The sequence below is a fragment of the Tachysurus vachellii genome, chromosome 2 (assembly GCF_030014155.1).
Source record: "Tachysurus vachellii isolate PV-2020 chromosome 2, HZAU_Pvac_v1, whole genome shotgun sequence".
NCBI lineage: Eukaryota > Metazoa > Chordata > Actinopteri > Siluriformes > Bagridae > Tachysurus > Tachysurus vachellii.
In genome coordinates, this window is record NC_083461.1 from 14224391 (window position 1) to 14240682 (window position 16292).

At 38.4% G+C, this 16292-nt stretch overlaps 1 protein-coding gene across 2 annotated transcripts in view; it reads left to right on the plus strand.

The window, feature by feature from the left end:
* The first annotated feature begins 590 nt into the window (after positions 1-590).
* dnmbp (dynamin binding protein) overlaps positions 591-16292 on the plus strand; it is a 31118-nt gene continuing 15416 nt past the window's right edge. For both annotated transcript variants that reach the window (XM_060858030.1, XM_060858039.1), the window contains exons 1-4: positions 591-850; positions 9710-9867; positions 10105-10227; positions 11632-13785. In XM_060858030.1, the coding sequence (XP_060714013.1) occupies positions 9723-9867; positions 10105-10227; positions 11632-13785 (2422 nt within the window). In that variant the 5' untranslated portion in view covers positions 591-850; positions 9710-9722. The remainder of the gene's footprint in view (positions 851-9709; positions 9868-10104; positions 10228-11631; positions 13786-16292) is intronic.

Here is a 16292-nt window from a genome sequence, read left to right on the forward strand (position 1 = left end):
GGAATTTAAGCTATTACTTAAAAATATATATTTTACTGTTATTGTGATTTTATTCAAAAATGATATTAATATAAAACAGAAATATTTCAGATTAAAATGTTAACGTTCCACACAAAACTGCATATTTATACAAAACTACAAAAAAAACAACAATATATTTTGCTTAAAAAATCACAGACACCTAAATACTCATATACCTCATTTACCTCATTACTCTAAAAGTACAAAAACAACACAGACAGACATTAATGAATCTATTTAGTCCTTTGTGTTGCCCAGAAGGTTATTCCTCCTGTTAAACGTTTTAACACCACATGCTCAGCGGAACCTCGTCTAATTTCTGTCAGGCACGTGAAAGTCACCTTTAATATGGAAGGATCCATATTGGCGTGTTTTTTTAAACCTACCCGTATTCATAAACCCCAGCGTTCCTTTTACAAGGGTTGTGCCTGAAAAAATGGTCGGTCCCTGCATTCAATCCTAGTCGGAGCTGCTTTTTTCATCCAATCCTAGTTCAGGAAATCATATCAGTTATTTTAGGAGGTGGGGGACATGTAGAAAACGGGTGGGAAAAGTAGAGGGCGGTGATGTGAGTATGGGGAGCAGGAGCAGAGGATCAGCCTGTTGGATCGGGATGACAGCTGATCCTTGTGTAACGCAGATGCCAAACACAGGGACTCATCTGTAGCGGGTCAACAAGTAACCGACACGTTAACAAAACTTTCCATGATATAAATGCTCGAGAATAGATTTATTGAAAGAATGGCAGAAATCGGAAAGCGAACAAACTGTAAATAAGGGTCTACAAAAACAACAACGTGTTAAACATCCAGAATTACTTATCAGACAGGTAAGTAACGAAATGTTGCGGAAACGACAGTGTGTTGTTATTACCGGAAGTTAACAGTGACAGGATTTTGAACACGTTTCCTTAGTTACGGACCGTTACATCTCTCTCCACAGCTAACAGCTAGCAGTCTCTGATAACGTTTATTAATGCGTTGTTGTTGTTGTTGTTGTTGTTGTTGTTTTCTTTCTCTTATCTTTTTAAATATTTGTTTCTGGAGATATTCGTAGATTAAACACACAGACAGATGATCTGATCTCTGAACTCCTCTTTAGTCTCTTGCTCTAGAAATCTCTGCTTTCACTTGTAGTGACGCGACGTGCATTTTAATCACTTCTAGCTGTTTTTCTGATAAGACTGTGGGGGGAAAAGGAACTGTGTTTAACCCAAATCATCATCTTGGTGGTCACTGATTATCACAAACTCAGCACGAGCTTTATGGAAATACTAAAATTTACAACTAGACCACTACAGCTGCATAGACTGTGTGTGTGTGTGTGTGTGTGTGTGTGTGTGTGTGTGTGAGAGAGAGAGAGAGAGAGTCTGTGTGTGAGAGAGTCTGTGTGTGAGTGAATGTGTGAATGAGTGAGTGTGTGTGTGAGAGTGTGTGTGTGAGTGAGTGTGTGTGAGTGTGTTTGTGAGTATGCGGGGGAGTGAGTATACGAGTGAGTGAGTGTGTGAGTGAGTGTGTGTGCCTGTGAGTGAGTGAGTGTGTGTGTGTGTGTGTGAGAGAGAGAGAGAGAGAGATGGTGCTCTGTTTGTCAGATGTCCTAGCTGTTCACCTGCCACATGGCACTTGGTGACAGTTGACTCGCCACTTGAGGTCTTTGTAAGAGAGGAAGGACCATGACTTTTCTGTGCCGATATGAAATGTTAGAGTAGATCCTTATATACATTTCTTTTTCAATTATACCTGATTTTGATATCGAGATCATGATATCTGTGACATGTCCATGTTCTTAGACATGTAGTGGGAAATGATGGTGAAATTGTAATTTCTATTTATTGACAGACTATCGGTTGAGTTGAACTTCCATTTATTGGATTGAAACCTCTGTTCTACAAGCTCATAACTGTAATCACTGAGCAGTGTAATCAGATAATTGTGCATTTAAAAATGTTTTATTTGCAGAATATTTGGTACTTGGCACAAAAATAATGGACACATGAAATACTGTACTTTATTGCCTTGCAGTATACTTGCTTTGTACAGTAGGTCCTAATGCTGAGGTGATTTGGCCAAAACACTAGAATGATGATATTTATTAAATCTCCCAGAGATTCTACTGTCATTTGAGTTTAGATGACAACTGGAGTGTATGTCAGAATCACAGAATATTACAAAGCCTTGGAACTTGTTTTCAGTTCATTCATCCTGATTTTCATTCCAATTTGCTTCAGAACATTTTTTTGGTTGCACTTATGAACTTATGAATTTATCAGCTCTTATGTAAAGATTATAAAAATACACATTGTTGATAAATAATGGGTAAAGTCTACATTGATATCTATTGTAAACTACTTTTCTGAGAGAAGATATAGTCCCTTGTTCCCTAAAAGAATGCCTTCATTCTCATGCCCTGTCCTTTTCTTCGAGTTCTATTTGCATTTATTCTGATATTAATGGCTAAAATAAACACTTCCACTAATCACTTCCTCTTTCAGTACATGTCATATGATGTATTACATGCATTTGCAGCTCTGACACTTCAACATTATTTAAACTCTTTCCATTGATGGGATGTTAGTTGCTTGTCAAAACTTAAACACAAATCTTTCTCATGTAAATGTTGTTTTTTTTTTTTGTCTCAGCTTGATGTGGAATTTCACAAACATATTTAATTTTTTATTTTATTTTATTTATTTTTTATCAGACTGAGTTTCTTTTTTTAACTAGACCTTTTAACTATTCTTATTTGACTTCATTATCTATCAGTATTTTCTTTTTCAACACACATCCGGCCCTTGTACACAGACCTTGTGCACTTTCAGGTTGAACTGAATGGTGTTTTGCTAACAGAAGAGAATGCTTTTTTTTTTTACACCAAAGAGTGTCACAGCATTGTGGAAGCTGCTGCCATGTGTGCCATGTTTCCTTAAGAGCCCACACTTCTTTGTTATTCCATTTGTCTAAACTTGAAACTAGACATCATTACCTTGGACTATATGTAGGCTGAATAACTGGTGCCTATCATGGACACCTGTCTCTCTGCATCGAGTGTCTCCTCCTTCTGATCATTATGTAGAGGTGTGCTGTTCTAGCTGCACTACTGTTTTCTTTCCAGTTTATTTTAAGTTTGGTTGGTTCTTCTTTGTGTTGTTTGGGTGATTCAGCACCCCTGGCAGTTAGAAGGCATCAAATAGTGCATATGCAACCGTCGGTCTTTGAACAATGGAAAATCACCAGGGTCTGTGACTGAATGACATCAACCAGGGACATTTTGTGGGGGTTTCATTTTTCTATTTTTTTCCAAAGATACGTGTAGTAGGCTGATTGACATCACTAAATTGTTGTTGTGTGTGAATATGTGTGTCTGATTAGGCAATTGGTAAATGGGTAAATGGTTCATAAAATGGATGGAGGGTTGGATTTATCCAAATAAAAACAGAACTGTTATAGAGCTCTTTCACTAATTCAATTTTTTATGTGGACCCTCATGCATATGTTATATGGGAGTCAAGATAGGAACTGGTGATATTTTTAACAATGGAATAGATCATCAAAAACAATTTTGATTTCTTAAACAAAATTTGTGATGGGTTGTAGTCCAGTGTCTTCATGAAGATGGTTGTGTGTTGTGTCTGAGAAACTGTCGTGATAAGATTTGTGAGTCAGGAAGTCTAGCACTCCTCACGTTTCCTATGACAACATTTACAATAAAATTTAATTAAAAAAAAATGCAATTTATTAGACTTCTACCGGATGTTATACAAGGTTGGTGAGGATTCTTAAAGCCTGCACACACAGCTTTATAGCATTTAGGCTCCATGGTCCTCCATCTCTGTCAAAATTAATGCACTGGGAAAATACTCCACCCCTGTACGTTACTTGTGCTGTGGATTTCCCTTCAAAAAGTCCCCTCTGACTTGACCAACCCCCCCTTTCACACTGGAATGGTGTCAGAACGGAGAATCAGCATGTTGGTGAGGAATGAGGAAGTCTGAAGGTTTAGATGAGGGTGAGGGATAAATAAAAGATAGGTTCCAGATACAAAAAGTGAATTTGTTTATGGATTTTGAAAGGCCGTTGTGTGGCATATGTGTACTAGTGTCTGTTTAGAGTACCTAAGTCAGTTTATTGAGTATTTATTAATTTTTTTTTTTTTTCACTTTGTGGCTCAGAGCCTCCAGATTGCACATGCTGAAATGTGAACACTGCCCAAACATATCTGGAGTTTCTGAGAGTGTGTCAGGCTAAAGATTGTTTAACTATGTATTGCTGTATTGCTGTATGTATTGTTTAACTATGTATCTCCTACAGCATTCAGATATTATATATTTTTGCTTCTGAACCCATTCTTGTTTTAAACCTTCAATCATGAACTTTTATTTCAAACAGATGTTGTCTTTTTGTACCAAATGTTTTGTGCAGAAATATAAAAGAGAAAAGTGTTTATCGATCTGGAATGATCTGTTAACTGCACAGTAAACAGAGAGGTAATAAAAAAACATGCCCCACAAAAACAGTAAACAATAAGGACGTTTCCAGCTCTGAATACATGCACGCTGTAGGCTATAATAGAGAGGTGCAGTTAGTGTGTCCCTCATTGTTGGTAGGCAATCAGTCCTGTTCAATAAATAAAAGCAGGCAGTCAGCAGATCAAGTTTCAGGCCTGCATGCCACATCCCTTCCTGTCTGAAAGAGATGGAGCTGGAGAATTACGGAAGACTGGAGGGTTATGGGAGGGTTAAAAGATTGGGTAATCTAAATAGATATGTAGAGGTATTTGACGATTCAAAGTATTTTTTTTTTTTTTTTTTTTTTTTCAATTTCCCCAGGGCTAGAAAACATGAGACTTCACCTTGCACAACAAAGAAGGGAAGGAAGGGAAGCATAAATAGTGGAAAAGTGGACATATGGGTGATTTTGCATGTGGTACATGGCCATATGCAATCTTTCTGAGAAATCTGACACAAAAACAGAAGCATTATGACAGACTTTGTATATAAGACATTTTTACACATTACACATAAGAGAAACACCTACTGGCCTAGAGTTATATAGTGGCAAGTAGTGCGAGTATTTTAACTTATTATTAACAAAACCCAGCAGAATACAACCCACTACAATTAAGAATCATAATGAGGCAGTATTTGACTGTGCCAAAACATGTAATTATTTAACATAATCAACTTATTTTTATGATGACAGATTTGCTGCATGAGCAGCTGGTGTCAGTTCTAAAAATATTAAACACGGAAGAAAAAAATGGCGAAAAAAAGGAAGACATCATTTCTATTTCTAAAACTCGAAACAAAATCTCCTGCTGAATTTTTGGATAATGGTGAAGAAATTATATGAATGTATTACAAAGTCATTTTTTTGTGTGATTTAATCTAATAATCTAATTTCTCAATATCCTTTAGTTTCAATAATTTACACCAAATTATTAAGTAAATTGTAATCAGAGTCATCCTAATTCAGACTGACGTCAGGTCCATGGTTTACTTATTAAAGTTAATTAAATATGTTTAGTTTGTTAAATAGTTCTTTTCTGTTTGCTTAGTTGTTTACAAATCTTCAATATGTGTACTGATGTGTACTTATGTAATTATTTACAAGATTGTGAACAGCTGTTACAACATACTTTGAATAAAGTGATCTAGATAATATTTGATTTGTAAGGCTTCAGTGATGTGACATTATACTCTACTAAGGGACAGAGGCATCAGTGACTGCACAGCAGTGTCTTTGTTTTGTCTGTGTGTGTCTGTTTGTGTCTGGTTGTGTCTGAGTGTGTCTGTGTGTGTCTGTTTCTGTGTGTGTGTCTGTGTGTGTCTATTTCTGTGTGTGTGTCTGTGTGTGTCTGTGTCTCTGTGTGAGTGTGTGTGTGTGTATGTGTGTGTGCGCGCACAGCTAACTCTCAGAATATACACACTGGTAGAATGAGTATGAGGCCTGTGTTTATAAAACTGTCTATCATTCTACTGACACTTTCACCCTGCTGCCAAGTGGTAAGAGACAAACAGACTCATTATTTGCCTCAGTAGTATTGACTTACATAACATACAACTGTGCAGATGAGGGTTAAAGGCTTTGGCAGTGCTGGGATTCAAACCCAAAGCCTTCCACTCAGTTTGTTCAATGTCTTAACCCCAGTGACCTACCACTGCCCTACCATGTGCCATTTTCCCCTTCACCTGTCACCCGAGTACACGGTACTTGATTTAAGCTTGGATGATTTACAGAATCATTGCAGTCCTATTTGTTTCTTTACTTTCCTGATAAGTGTCTGATAAATCATTATGCCATCCATCAGAAGTCACAGCACATTGTGCAGCATGCCGTGTATTTACTGTCTGCTGGCAGTTCGTTATTTGCACACTGATCTATTTTTATACATTTCCCTTCTTTTAATTTGTGTGTGCTGACTGAATTTCAGGAGTAGTGATGTTTGAATAGATATTCTCAATTAAAAGAGAATAGCGGTCTTCACCGATAGGCTTCAAAACATATTTTATCTGGATTACTCTTTGGTCACTTTCTTGCACTGCCCTTCTGTTATTATTTTTATGTAGGTGTTAATAATTATTTTTCCTGATCAACACATGCATGCACAAACCCACCCACACACACACACACACACACACACACACACAACTACCCCCTCTTAGTCAGACCATATGCCACTGAGCTCTTTTTATCCGTAAGGCCTCTATAGCTGTGTGCCAGCATGTCAGTGTCCTTCACATTCTCCTCTTGACCAGTAGAGCATAAACAAGGCATTGTTTGCAAAGGCCATCTTCACATGTACAATAATATTTGTAATGAAATTACTAACCATAGCTTCTTGGAGTTGAGCTAGTATTTTAACATATCTGTAGAACCTGCTATAGATTTTTATGCATATTCTTTCATTCATTCATTCATTCATTCTGAATGAATATTGTTGTTTATTTGAATTTTTTTACCTCTTTGCTGTTAAAATAATTTCCACACTTCTGGAAGGCTTTCCATTTAGATTTTAGAATGTGGCTGTGTGGACTTGTCCATTCAACCATTTGTCCATTCAGTGACAGGTGAGGAGACCTGGAGCGTAGTCCGGATTCCAGTTCATTCCACATTGGCATATCATGTCTACATGGCGCTCATGTTGTTTCAGGCTGGAACAGGTTAGGAATCTTTAATTCCAGTGAAAAGAAACTGAAACGTTACAGCACACAAAGCAAGAGCAAGACATTATACTGTATGTAATTGTGTGCTTCCAGCTTTGTGAGAACAGTCTGGGGAAAAACCAGTCATATATGGGTGTGATGCTCAGGTGTGAACATACTTTTTGTTGTATAGTGTATTATTTTAATTATTGAGGTGTATACATTAATAGAAATGTTATATCTTAATAATAAGCTACATGAATCAAAGTTTTTCTGTTGATATGGCATAGTATCATTAGAATATTATGTTCTTTATATAGTCATTTCAGTATAACCGTCCTGGAAAATTAGTATAATTCAGATTTTAAGAATTATCTTGCCACCCAAATTTAGGCAGATTGAATTACTGTCTGGATTCATTTCTAACAAGCTACTCTGCTGACTTTTCTAATTTCTCTCTTTCCATCTTCTCAGTAACCTTCTCTCTGTTTAAACTTGCAGTTCTCTTCATACCCTAAAACATGATGTTTTATACAGCAGCTGAGTCACTGATGAATAATCGCTCTGGTATGAGCTAGCCTTGTTCAGTCAGAATCCTGCTCAGCACTTCTATCTGTCCACACATCCTGAAATCAATAGACAAAACATCTCAGAGGTGCTGGATATCAGATCCAAAAACCTGCCAGGCACCAACGTCTTTTCCTAATGCTGGGAAACATTATTTAATGATGATTCAAAGAGTTTTAGTGCAATTTTTTAAATCCGATGTCCTTCCAAAGTTGTGATATATGAAGAAAGAATTTCACTGTGCTGTAATGTATATATGACAATAATAAAGGCTTATTATTATTTTTATTATTATTAACAAGCAACCATAAATGCTGATAGAAAGCTGAGAGCAAGGATATAGGTTTTGTTAAACAAAATAAAAAAAACTACAAGAACAACAAAACAACAGTTACATACCCAAAACTATTCAGCTTCCTTTGTTATGGTGTTTTACATAAACACCAATTACAATTGCTAAGCTATTGTAAAAGCCAGCAGAAACATCTGCTACTTTTTTGGCCTGCTTCAGTTTGTGATTACACCTCAGTAACCGACTTGAAACAGAACTAGATGTTTGGTAGCAAAAAATCTAGCAGTCACGTGCCAAGAATTTTCTAACTAATATTAGTTAGCATTTTTTCTAATGCTCTTTTCCTAGCCATTTTTGTAATTGATTAAGATTATTTTATTTTATTACTAACATTTTTAGTAGCATGATATGCGCTAAGAGTTCACAAAACTGTCATTTTATTCAATGGAGATAAGATTCTTTAAACTAGTAGATAGATCTTCTAGAAGATACCTAGACACAAGCTAATTACAGTAAGTGTCTGAGTGAGAATGGTGCAACATTAATGGTTCCTTATCAGGTTGTAGGGTGTCTCCTGTGTGAAAGGCTGGTACTTGCCCATAACTTGTTATAGCACTTAACATTCCTGTAGTAACAGACTTTGGATCTAGAAGGGGTGTCACTTATCTGCCTGTCTCAAAAGATTTTCTTTAAGCTTTTGAAGATAGACTGAGTTTTTTCATGTTGATGATGTTTAAATAGTGTGCTTAGTTGTGTCTGTCTGGCATAAAAGACCTTTTGATAATGGAGAATTTAGCTTCCTTGACTGTCTGATTGAATAAACATGCAGTTTACTTAAACAGAGATAGATACACCTTATGGTTCTTGAAGGTGACAATGCTCTGACCCACACAGGGGGATCACCTGTCACCATTTACCAGATGCTTGGGTTTTTCTCGGAGGCAGCGCCCCCACCCACATGCACGCACGCACACACGCACTCTCTCTCTCTCTCACACACACACACACACACACACACACAAGACAGAGAGGCCTTTGAGTCTGTGAAACATGTGCCTCCCCTTCTCTTTTTTCTTTCTTTATCACTCTTAAGCTTTCCTTTTCACACATACTATTATTTATTTTCTATTCACACTACATACATCTAATTCATAAAGAGTAATTATATACTTGTTTTTTATGGAGGCAAGCAATAGCAACTTCCACACAATCACATTATAAGCGACTGGAAGAACTTGGTCATAAAGGCCAAGAAATGTTCTCCATAAACATTTTCAGATGCTTACACAAATGCACATTGATCCTCCATCCCTCCCTCTCTCTCTCTCTCTCTCTCTCTCTCTCTCTCTCTCTCTCTCTCTCTCTCTCTCTCTCTCTCTCTCCAAACAGTACGTCACCCTGGGCTGTATGACTCAGTCAATGTCTCTCTTCCATGATCCACCCAGTTAAGAAACATCTGAGTAATGAAATACATTTTAAAGAGTTTAAGGGCTTGATTTCCATGTGAAGAAGTCTGTAAGGACTTGCAACTGTTCTCCCAATTAAGATTATTAGATAATAAAGAATAATTTTCTTGTTTGCTGTACTTAAAGTGAATTGTGTTTTTTTTTTTTTGTTGAATTTTGCACCCATTTCTATCTCACAACTGCTTCATAGTCATCACAGACTGTCTTGCTCTTCTCTCTCAGGTAATGCCTTAACATGGAAGCAGGCAGTGTGGTGCGTGCTGTGTTTGAGTTCCTGCCCAGTGTCTCAGAGGAGCTTCCTCTCTTTACTGGTGATGTTGTTGAAGTCCTGAGTGTAGTGGATGAGTTTTGGTTGCTCGGGATCAAAGACGGAGTCACAGGTTTAGTCAAACGTTCTGAATCATAAGCTCATTTTGTGTGTTTTTTATATGCAATTACATTTGGGAACAATATTTATTGATACATTTTAAAACATGTATCAATAAATATTGTTCCCAAATGTAATTGCATATAAATAAGTTTTGTGGTGACTAAGCATTATTATATCTGTAGTTCTCCACACTAAATGAATGTAAAATAATGACATATTTTCTCCAAACGTTCCTGTTGTTTTTCAGGTCAGTTTCCGAGCACCTTTGTTGAATCTGTCACAGTTCCCCCTACAAAGGCAAGAGAGCAACTTTATGTTTGTATCAGTGACTTCAACTCCTCTGAGCCAGGCAACCTGCCCCTGAAGAGAGGTAAATCCTCCACGTGGCCAATTTTGAAACGAGTGCTGTTTTATTCATGCTCTGTACATACAGCATTTGAGTTGTGTGTGGTACAGATTCCTTAATAATCTGCTCTGTTTCTGTATGTTATCTGTCTCAGGTTAAAGTGCACTCATTTAAAAAGTCATAGTGTCTCATTTAAGCAGTAACTTTAATGTTTTAGTCCTATTGTAGGCCATTCTTGTAGCAACAATTTTTTTTCTATCTTTTTGTTATCTAAATAATTTCAAGTTTTCCCCCTCAACCTAGATGTGAAGGTTTTGTGTAAAATACTGAAGTGTTTAAACCGTGATTGTGGGTAAACATCTATAGCCAGACACATGCTTATATTCCTACCTGCTCTAAGCCAGGGGTTTCCAAACTTTTGGAGCAAATGAATCTAACTTCTAGATATACAATATACATGTTCTGTAACATTTGAACATTTTAAATCAGCCTACGTGATTAAAAGTCAAAGGAATATTCCTTGCACTAACTAACCATTCAAGTGGTAAATAAAGCAGGCCTTTTTGCTTTGTGTGGGATTTTGCATGTACATTCAAAATGTTCCTGTCCATTAAGTTTCCTCTGTAAAATGATTAGCAATTTAATTTCACAGTGATTTTAAACACACAGACGAGCACAGATGACATTAGTACTAAATAGTGGTCTAGAGTAGTACGTGTATGTGTGTGTGTGTGTGTGTGTGTGTGTGTGTGTGTGTGTGTGGTTTATTTATTTATTTATGTTTTAGTTTACCATGTCAGGAAAAAAATAATTAGTTTAATGGTTTCAAAATATTAGCACCCAAAATTCATTTTTGACATTTCTAAAAAAAAAACTTTAAGCAGCCCCATGTAACATCTGATTCCCTGCTCTTTGCAGCTCTGATGTAAATAACCACTAGATGTCAGTAGTTTTGCACTTTCTCTTATCCTCTTAGAAAGAATGTATATGAAAATGTTTTGGATTATTCTGTATAGATTTGACATATTTATTTTACTAATAGAGCATTGTTTAGTTCATAGGTTTACCTATTTTTTGATGTGTTAAAAATACTATACTAGGGTATTCAACCATCAGAACTGACTCTCTCTTTCTCTCAGTGGAAATTACAATTCCTTTCATTGTTTTTCTGTGAAAGTGTCATATGAATTACATTTCCTGTGTATGACTGCTAAGTCTTTAAGTTTATATGTTGGACACAATAGAAGGTGGAGCTTTGCTGTTTGGAATTTGACATCAGTGACCTTAACAGTCACTATGACGCTCAGGTTTCCAGTCATTTGTTTCTTCATATATGGGCTAGCACAGTAGTAAGATTGTGTAATCTTTAAACACTGAATGTAATATTAATATGTCATCTGTGTGTTTTGTGCTTTTATCCTGCCATAGGTGATGTGGTGGCTGGAGAAGGCAATGTAGACGCAGTTTGTCACAGGGGGCGGAATGCCTGGGGCTCACGAGGAATTTTTCCATTATCCTGTGTAAAAGAGTTGGAGCTCTCAGGCCGCTCTAGACAGCTGAGTGAGCGCAGTGCGGCTGCCCAAGATTCTGAGCTGCCTCCTTATGCTCTGGGCCAGGGTCGTGCTCTCATGAGTTTGCACGCCCAGCTGGATGAAGAGCTTGACTTTCGTGAAGGTGACATCATCACTATAGTGGGCATGCCTGAGCCAGGTTGGTTCCAGGGTGAGCTGGAAGGAAGGACAGGAATCTTTCCTGAGGGTTTCGTAGAGCTGCTTGCACCTTTGCGCTCGCTCCAGCCTGCCAAGTCTATGAGCCATGGACAGAGTCAGTATCCCCCCTGCGAAATGGAGGAAGAGGAGGAAGAGGAGGAGAAGGAAGAAGAAGAAGAAGAAGAGGAGGAGAGGCTGAAAGACAGTGTAAAAGGGCAGACCCAGGAAATAGATAAAGAGGAAGCTGGTGTGTATGGTATCGCACAGTATGAGTTCCGAGCTCTGGAGCCTGGGGAGCTGGACTTTGATGTTGGGGACAGGATACATATACTCAAAACTTTAGAGGATGGCTGGCTTGAGGGGCAGTTGCAGGGCAGAAGAGGTATTTTCCCCCACCGCTTTGTTAAAATTGAGAAACAGTTAGAGGAACAAGTGCCCTGTGACAAAGAAGAAGAGGACAGTTATGCTTCTGATCATAGTTGTGGTCAAGAAGACCAAGCTGTACAAGCTCATGCTCAGGATGGAACTAACCATGAGGACTACACAGTGTGGGATCTGGACTACTTTGAGAGAAGAGAAGAATGCAGAGAGGCCTTTAAAAGGGACACACAGTTAGAAATCAGCTGTCATGACAGAACAAAAGTTCAGAGCTTGCCTCAGAATCAGCCAGGTCCCAGGAGACAAGAAAAGCCACCACCACCACTTGTCCATCCCAGTAAAACAGGCAATTCAGGCCCCAGGCCACTCCAGAGTACTAACTCAGGAAATCTGATTCCACCACGACCACAGCTGCCTCCTCGTCCCAACCTGCACAACAGACAGAACAGCACAAGTAATCACAGCAGCCTTCCTGAACCACCACCTGTTCCTTACACCAGAAACACCAGCCTTAAACGACCTAATAGAAATTCAACTATTCAGAGCAGTTTCTCCTGGACAAGGAACAAAGGCTACTATGCCTCCTATGATAGCAGATTCCCCTTCAACAGCAAAAAATCAGCCAGTCAATCTAAGAGCAGACAGAGGTTGACCCGCCACACAAGTGTCAGTGATGCTGACCTTGGAACTTATGGACATGGGGAGAATAATATATGGTCTCAGGAGCAGGGCACTAATGGACTGCCCACATCTTATACATTAGGCGCTTTGTCTGGTGACCTAGAATCCAAGTTGACCCAGCAGCTACTGGAGTTTGAGAGTAGCCTTCCAGGCAGGTATGGAGGAAATGAGGAGCAGTCCATGAGTAACAATCAATGTAAAGACAAGTTTTCCCGCCACTTTTCTATCATGGACTACAATAGCGAGAGTGACATCATCAAAGGCTCCTACCACCCATTGCCCCATGATTCACCCCTCTCTAGCCCCAGCTCCACTCTAGAAAGACGGAAAACCCTGCGCCCTCCTCCTCCCCGTCCCAGGATTCTTAGACGACCGGCACCTAGTATTTCTCATGGTCACATTTCTCTTAACAACGGTCAAGTCACTCAACAACCCTATAGGCCAATGCGACAAGCTCCACGGCCACCTCCACCATATCCCCGACCTACTATGCAGCACTCCAACCCCTTAGTCTCAAAAGAGGAAGAGGAGAGTACACAGGAGGCAATGGTGGCAGAGGCTGAAGATTCTCTAGAGAGGGAGAGAGAGATTGAGCAAGAGAGGGAAAGAGAGCAGGAGCAATATAGGCTTCTCCTAAGACTTGAGGAAGTTGAAAGGGACATTGACATGTACACACACACAGCACAGGAGCTGAGTGCCATGCTAGAGGAAGAGGGAGAGGAGGATGAAGTGGCACGTCAGCAGGCCTTGGAGAATCTGGAGTTCTGCAACTTCACTGTGGAGACTCTCACACTGGAGCAACAGCAGCTGCGAGGTAACGCATACCGTCATAACCTCCAACACAGTAAAAAAAGTACAATGAAACAAGTATTTATTTAATACACTGTAATTCATTGCTGAGTCGATACAGCACTGGTGTTAGTCGATGCAGGCCCGAGCCAGTATGACTCATTTCAGTTCAAGTTAAACTTTCCATTACAGATGTTTATAGGACTCAGGATTTTGTCCTATTAATATTCAAGAATATTCATGAAACAGTATAAGGTTTGTCCATTGCCTTTGAGCTATCAACATCTAGTCTTTCTCTGTCTCACCCCAGGGAGTGGGAAATGATCTTTGTTATAATTCTTTTAACCAGTGACTTTTTTGATGAAAAACTGGATCTTTGGAAATTCTTATGGCTGTGTCATAGACTAATTTATTTATTTATTTATTTATTTATTCCAGATCATAGATTTATTTATCTATCCATAAAGGCAGTCATTGAGGCCAGGTCTGATATAGAATTTGGTGCACAATATTGTAGGCCACGCAGCATTCACTACTATGTGAATTCAACACATGTCAAATTTTACTTGAAATAACTTAGCACTAGGTGCGGCTGCATTATTTAGTGAACTGAGTAAGAAAGGGTGTTATCTTGTTAAACAATCTCACATGTGGTTAGTTTGAAAACTGAAGCTCAGTGTTCTTAAATATGTAGCACACTTCATATGGCAGATGGGGGAAAAAGTGCTATTTTGATCCTCAGTCAGGAAGTATTAGTCAGTAAAATGAATCCATTTTGCATGCTTTGGCTCACTTGCATATCCTCTATGTCGTATTAAAATGTTATTTAAGAAAATCTATACTGCACTATTACAAATACTTAGATTCAGAATAGATTCAGCTGGGATATACTGGCACATATTCATCATTGTGCTTGGAAACCAGTGCAGGTCTGAGCACACAGACTACAATACAAATAAATTAGTGTTGTTTTATAAAAGTGACATAAAAACCAGTGATGATTTGAGCATGTTAGTAAGGTGCAGAATTACAAAACTTTCACACATATATACAGAATGAGGGCCTCTTCTTTCTTCCCTTTCATATGGGTAAAGAGCATATCAGTGTTGTTAGGGCTGTGTGAAGATCATGGCTCAGCCAAGGATCCACCGCCGACTTTGGAGCGCTCTCTTTCAGTCAGCAACGCGTCTCAATGCTCTTTTTAGCCATGTTCTGTGGAGCAGGGCGATAATTGTGCCAGGTAGGACTGTGTACAAGTACAGGACAATGTACTGAAGGTTCTGTTATGCTTTTTTAAGACTAAATATTACATACGGTAATCTGAGCCTTCAGATTTATTTTGTTGTAATGGTATTAGTGTTATTATATAGGATGCTTTTTAGTTTTAAATAGCATACATGCTCAGAAATGTCTGAGTGTACCATACACGTAGTTGCACATGAAATGTTTTCACACAGCTATGTAAACACTTTTGTTTGAGTTTTTGCCACCTAATCAAATCTAGTTACAAATTTCAACCAGTTTGTATAAAAACAGAAGTCTTGATTTTATAATAGAATTTATGGTCGATATTTGTTCTCTTATTTTAGAGTAATCTGACTGCCTCATATTGATTAGTAAAATTATTTTAAGTTAAAATTTATAGGATTTGTTTGCAGTCGTACAGTCTATTTAATAACGTAATGAATAACTGTGTTAGTTCACAGGTTTCTCTTTCATGTTAGTATCAGTATATGTATTTTTCCATGTAGTATCAGGGTGTGTTTCTCTGCGAGGGAGGGAGAGTCACGAACGCATATTGTTCAAATGGACGATGGGAGGGTTCATAGAACATCATCTAAATTCTTGGTAATGGGAAGATCTTTAAAGTAGGTGGGTGAATAAAGGGCAGAAAGAGAAAGAGAAAGGTACATGAATAATGAAAAAAAGTTGAGTAGTTCATGAAAACATACCAAGGCATGGGGAGTGGGGGAAGAGTATGACAACAGACACAGGAGGGGGTTGTACATGGAGAGGGAACATGAAACAAAAAAGTTGCGAGTTTCAGAGTGGAATCAAACGCTTTTGTGTGATCTGGAGACTCTTGTGTTTCTGGCATTCTCTTCGCTGATTCACTTCTCACAGTGAACAGCTTTAGCATGGGGTAGAATTTGGACTCTGGTCTGAATTGATAGTGTGTGTGTGTGTGTGTGTGTGTGTGTGTGTGTGTGTGACTCCAGTTATCCTGCCACCTCCTCCACTATGCCTCTTACTCTGAACTTGTTAGGTCACTAATAAAATACACATGCTTATCTTGCTTCTGATCCTCAACTCCCATCTTTTTTGTTTTCCTCTTGTACAGATGAAACCTCTTTCAGTTTAATAGGGATATCTTTTACCAGCACTACTGTAAGAAACATGCCTTCGTGAAACCCAAGAGAACCTCATTAATAACATCATCTCAGCTATTGATTTTTTTTGGTTCTTCGTGCTCTTTTGTGAACAATTAGCTATAATTAAAATACTTATGCATGACAGGGTAACCACTGATAA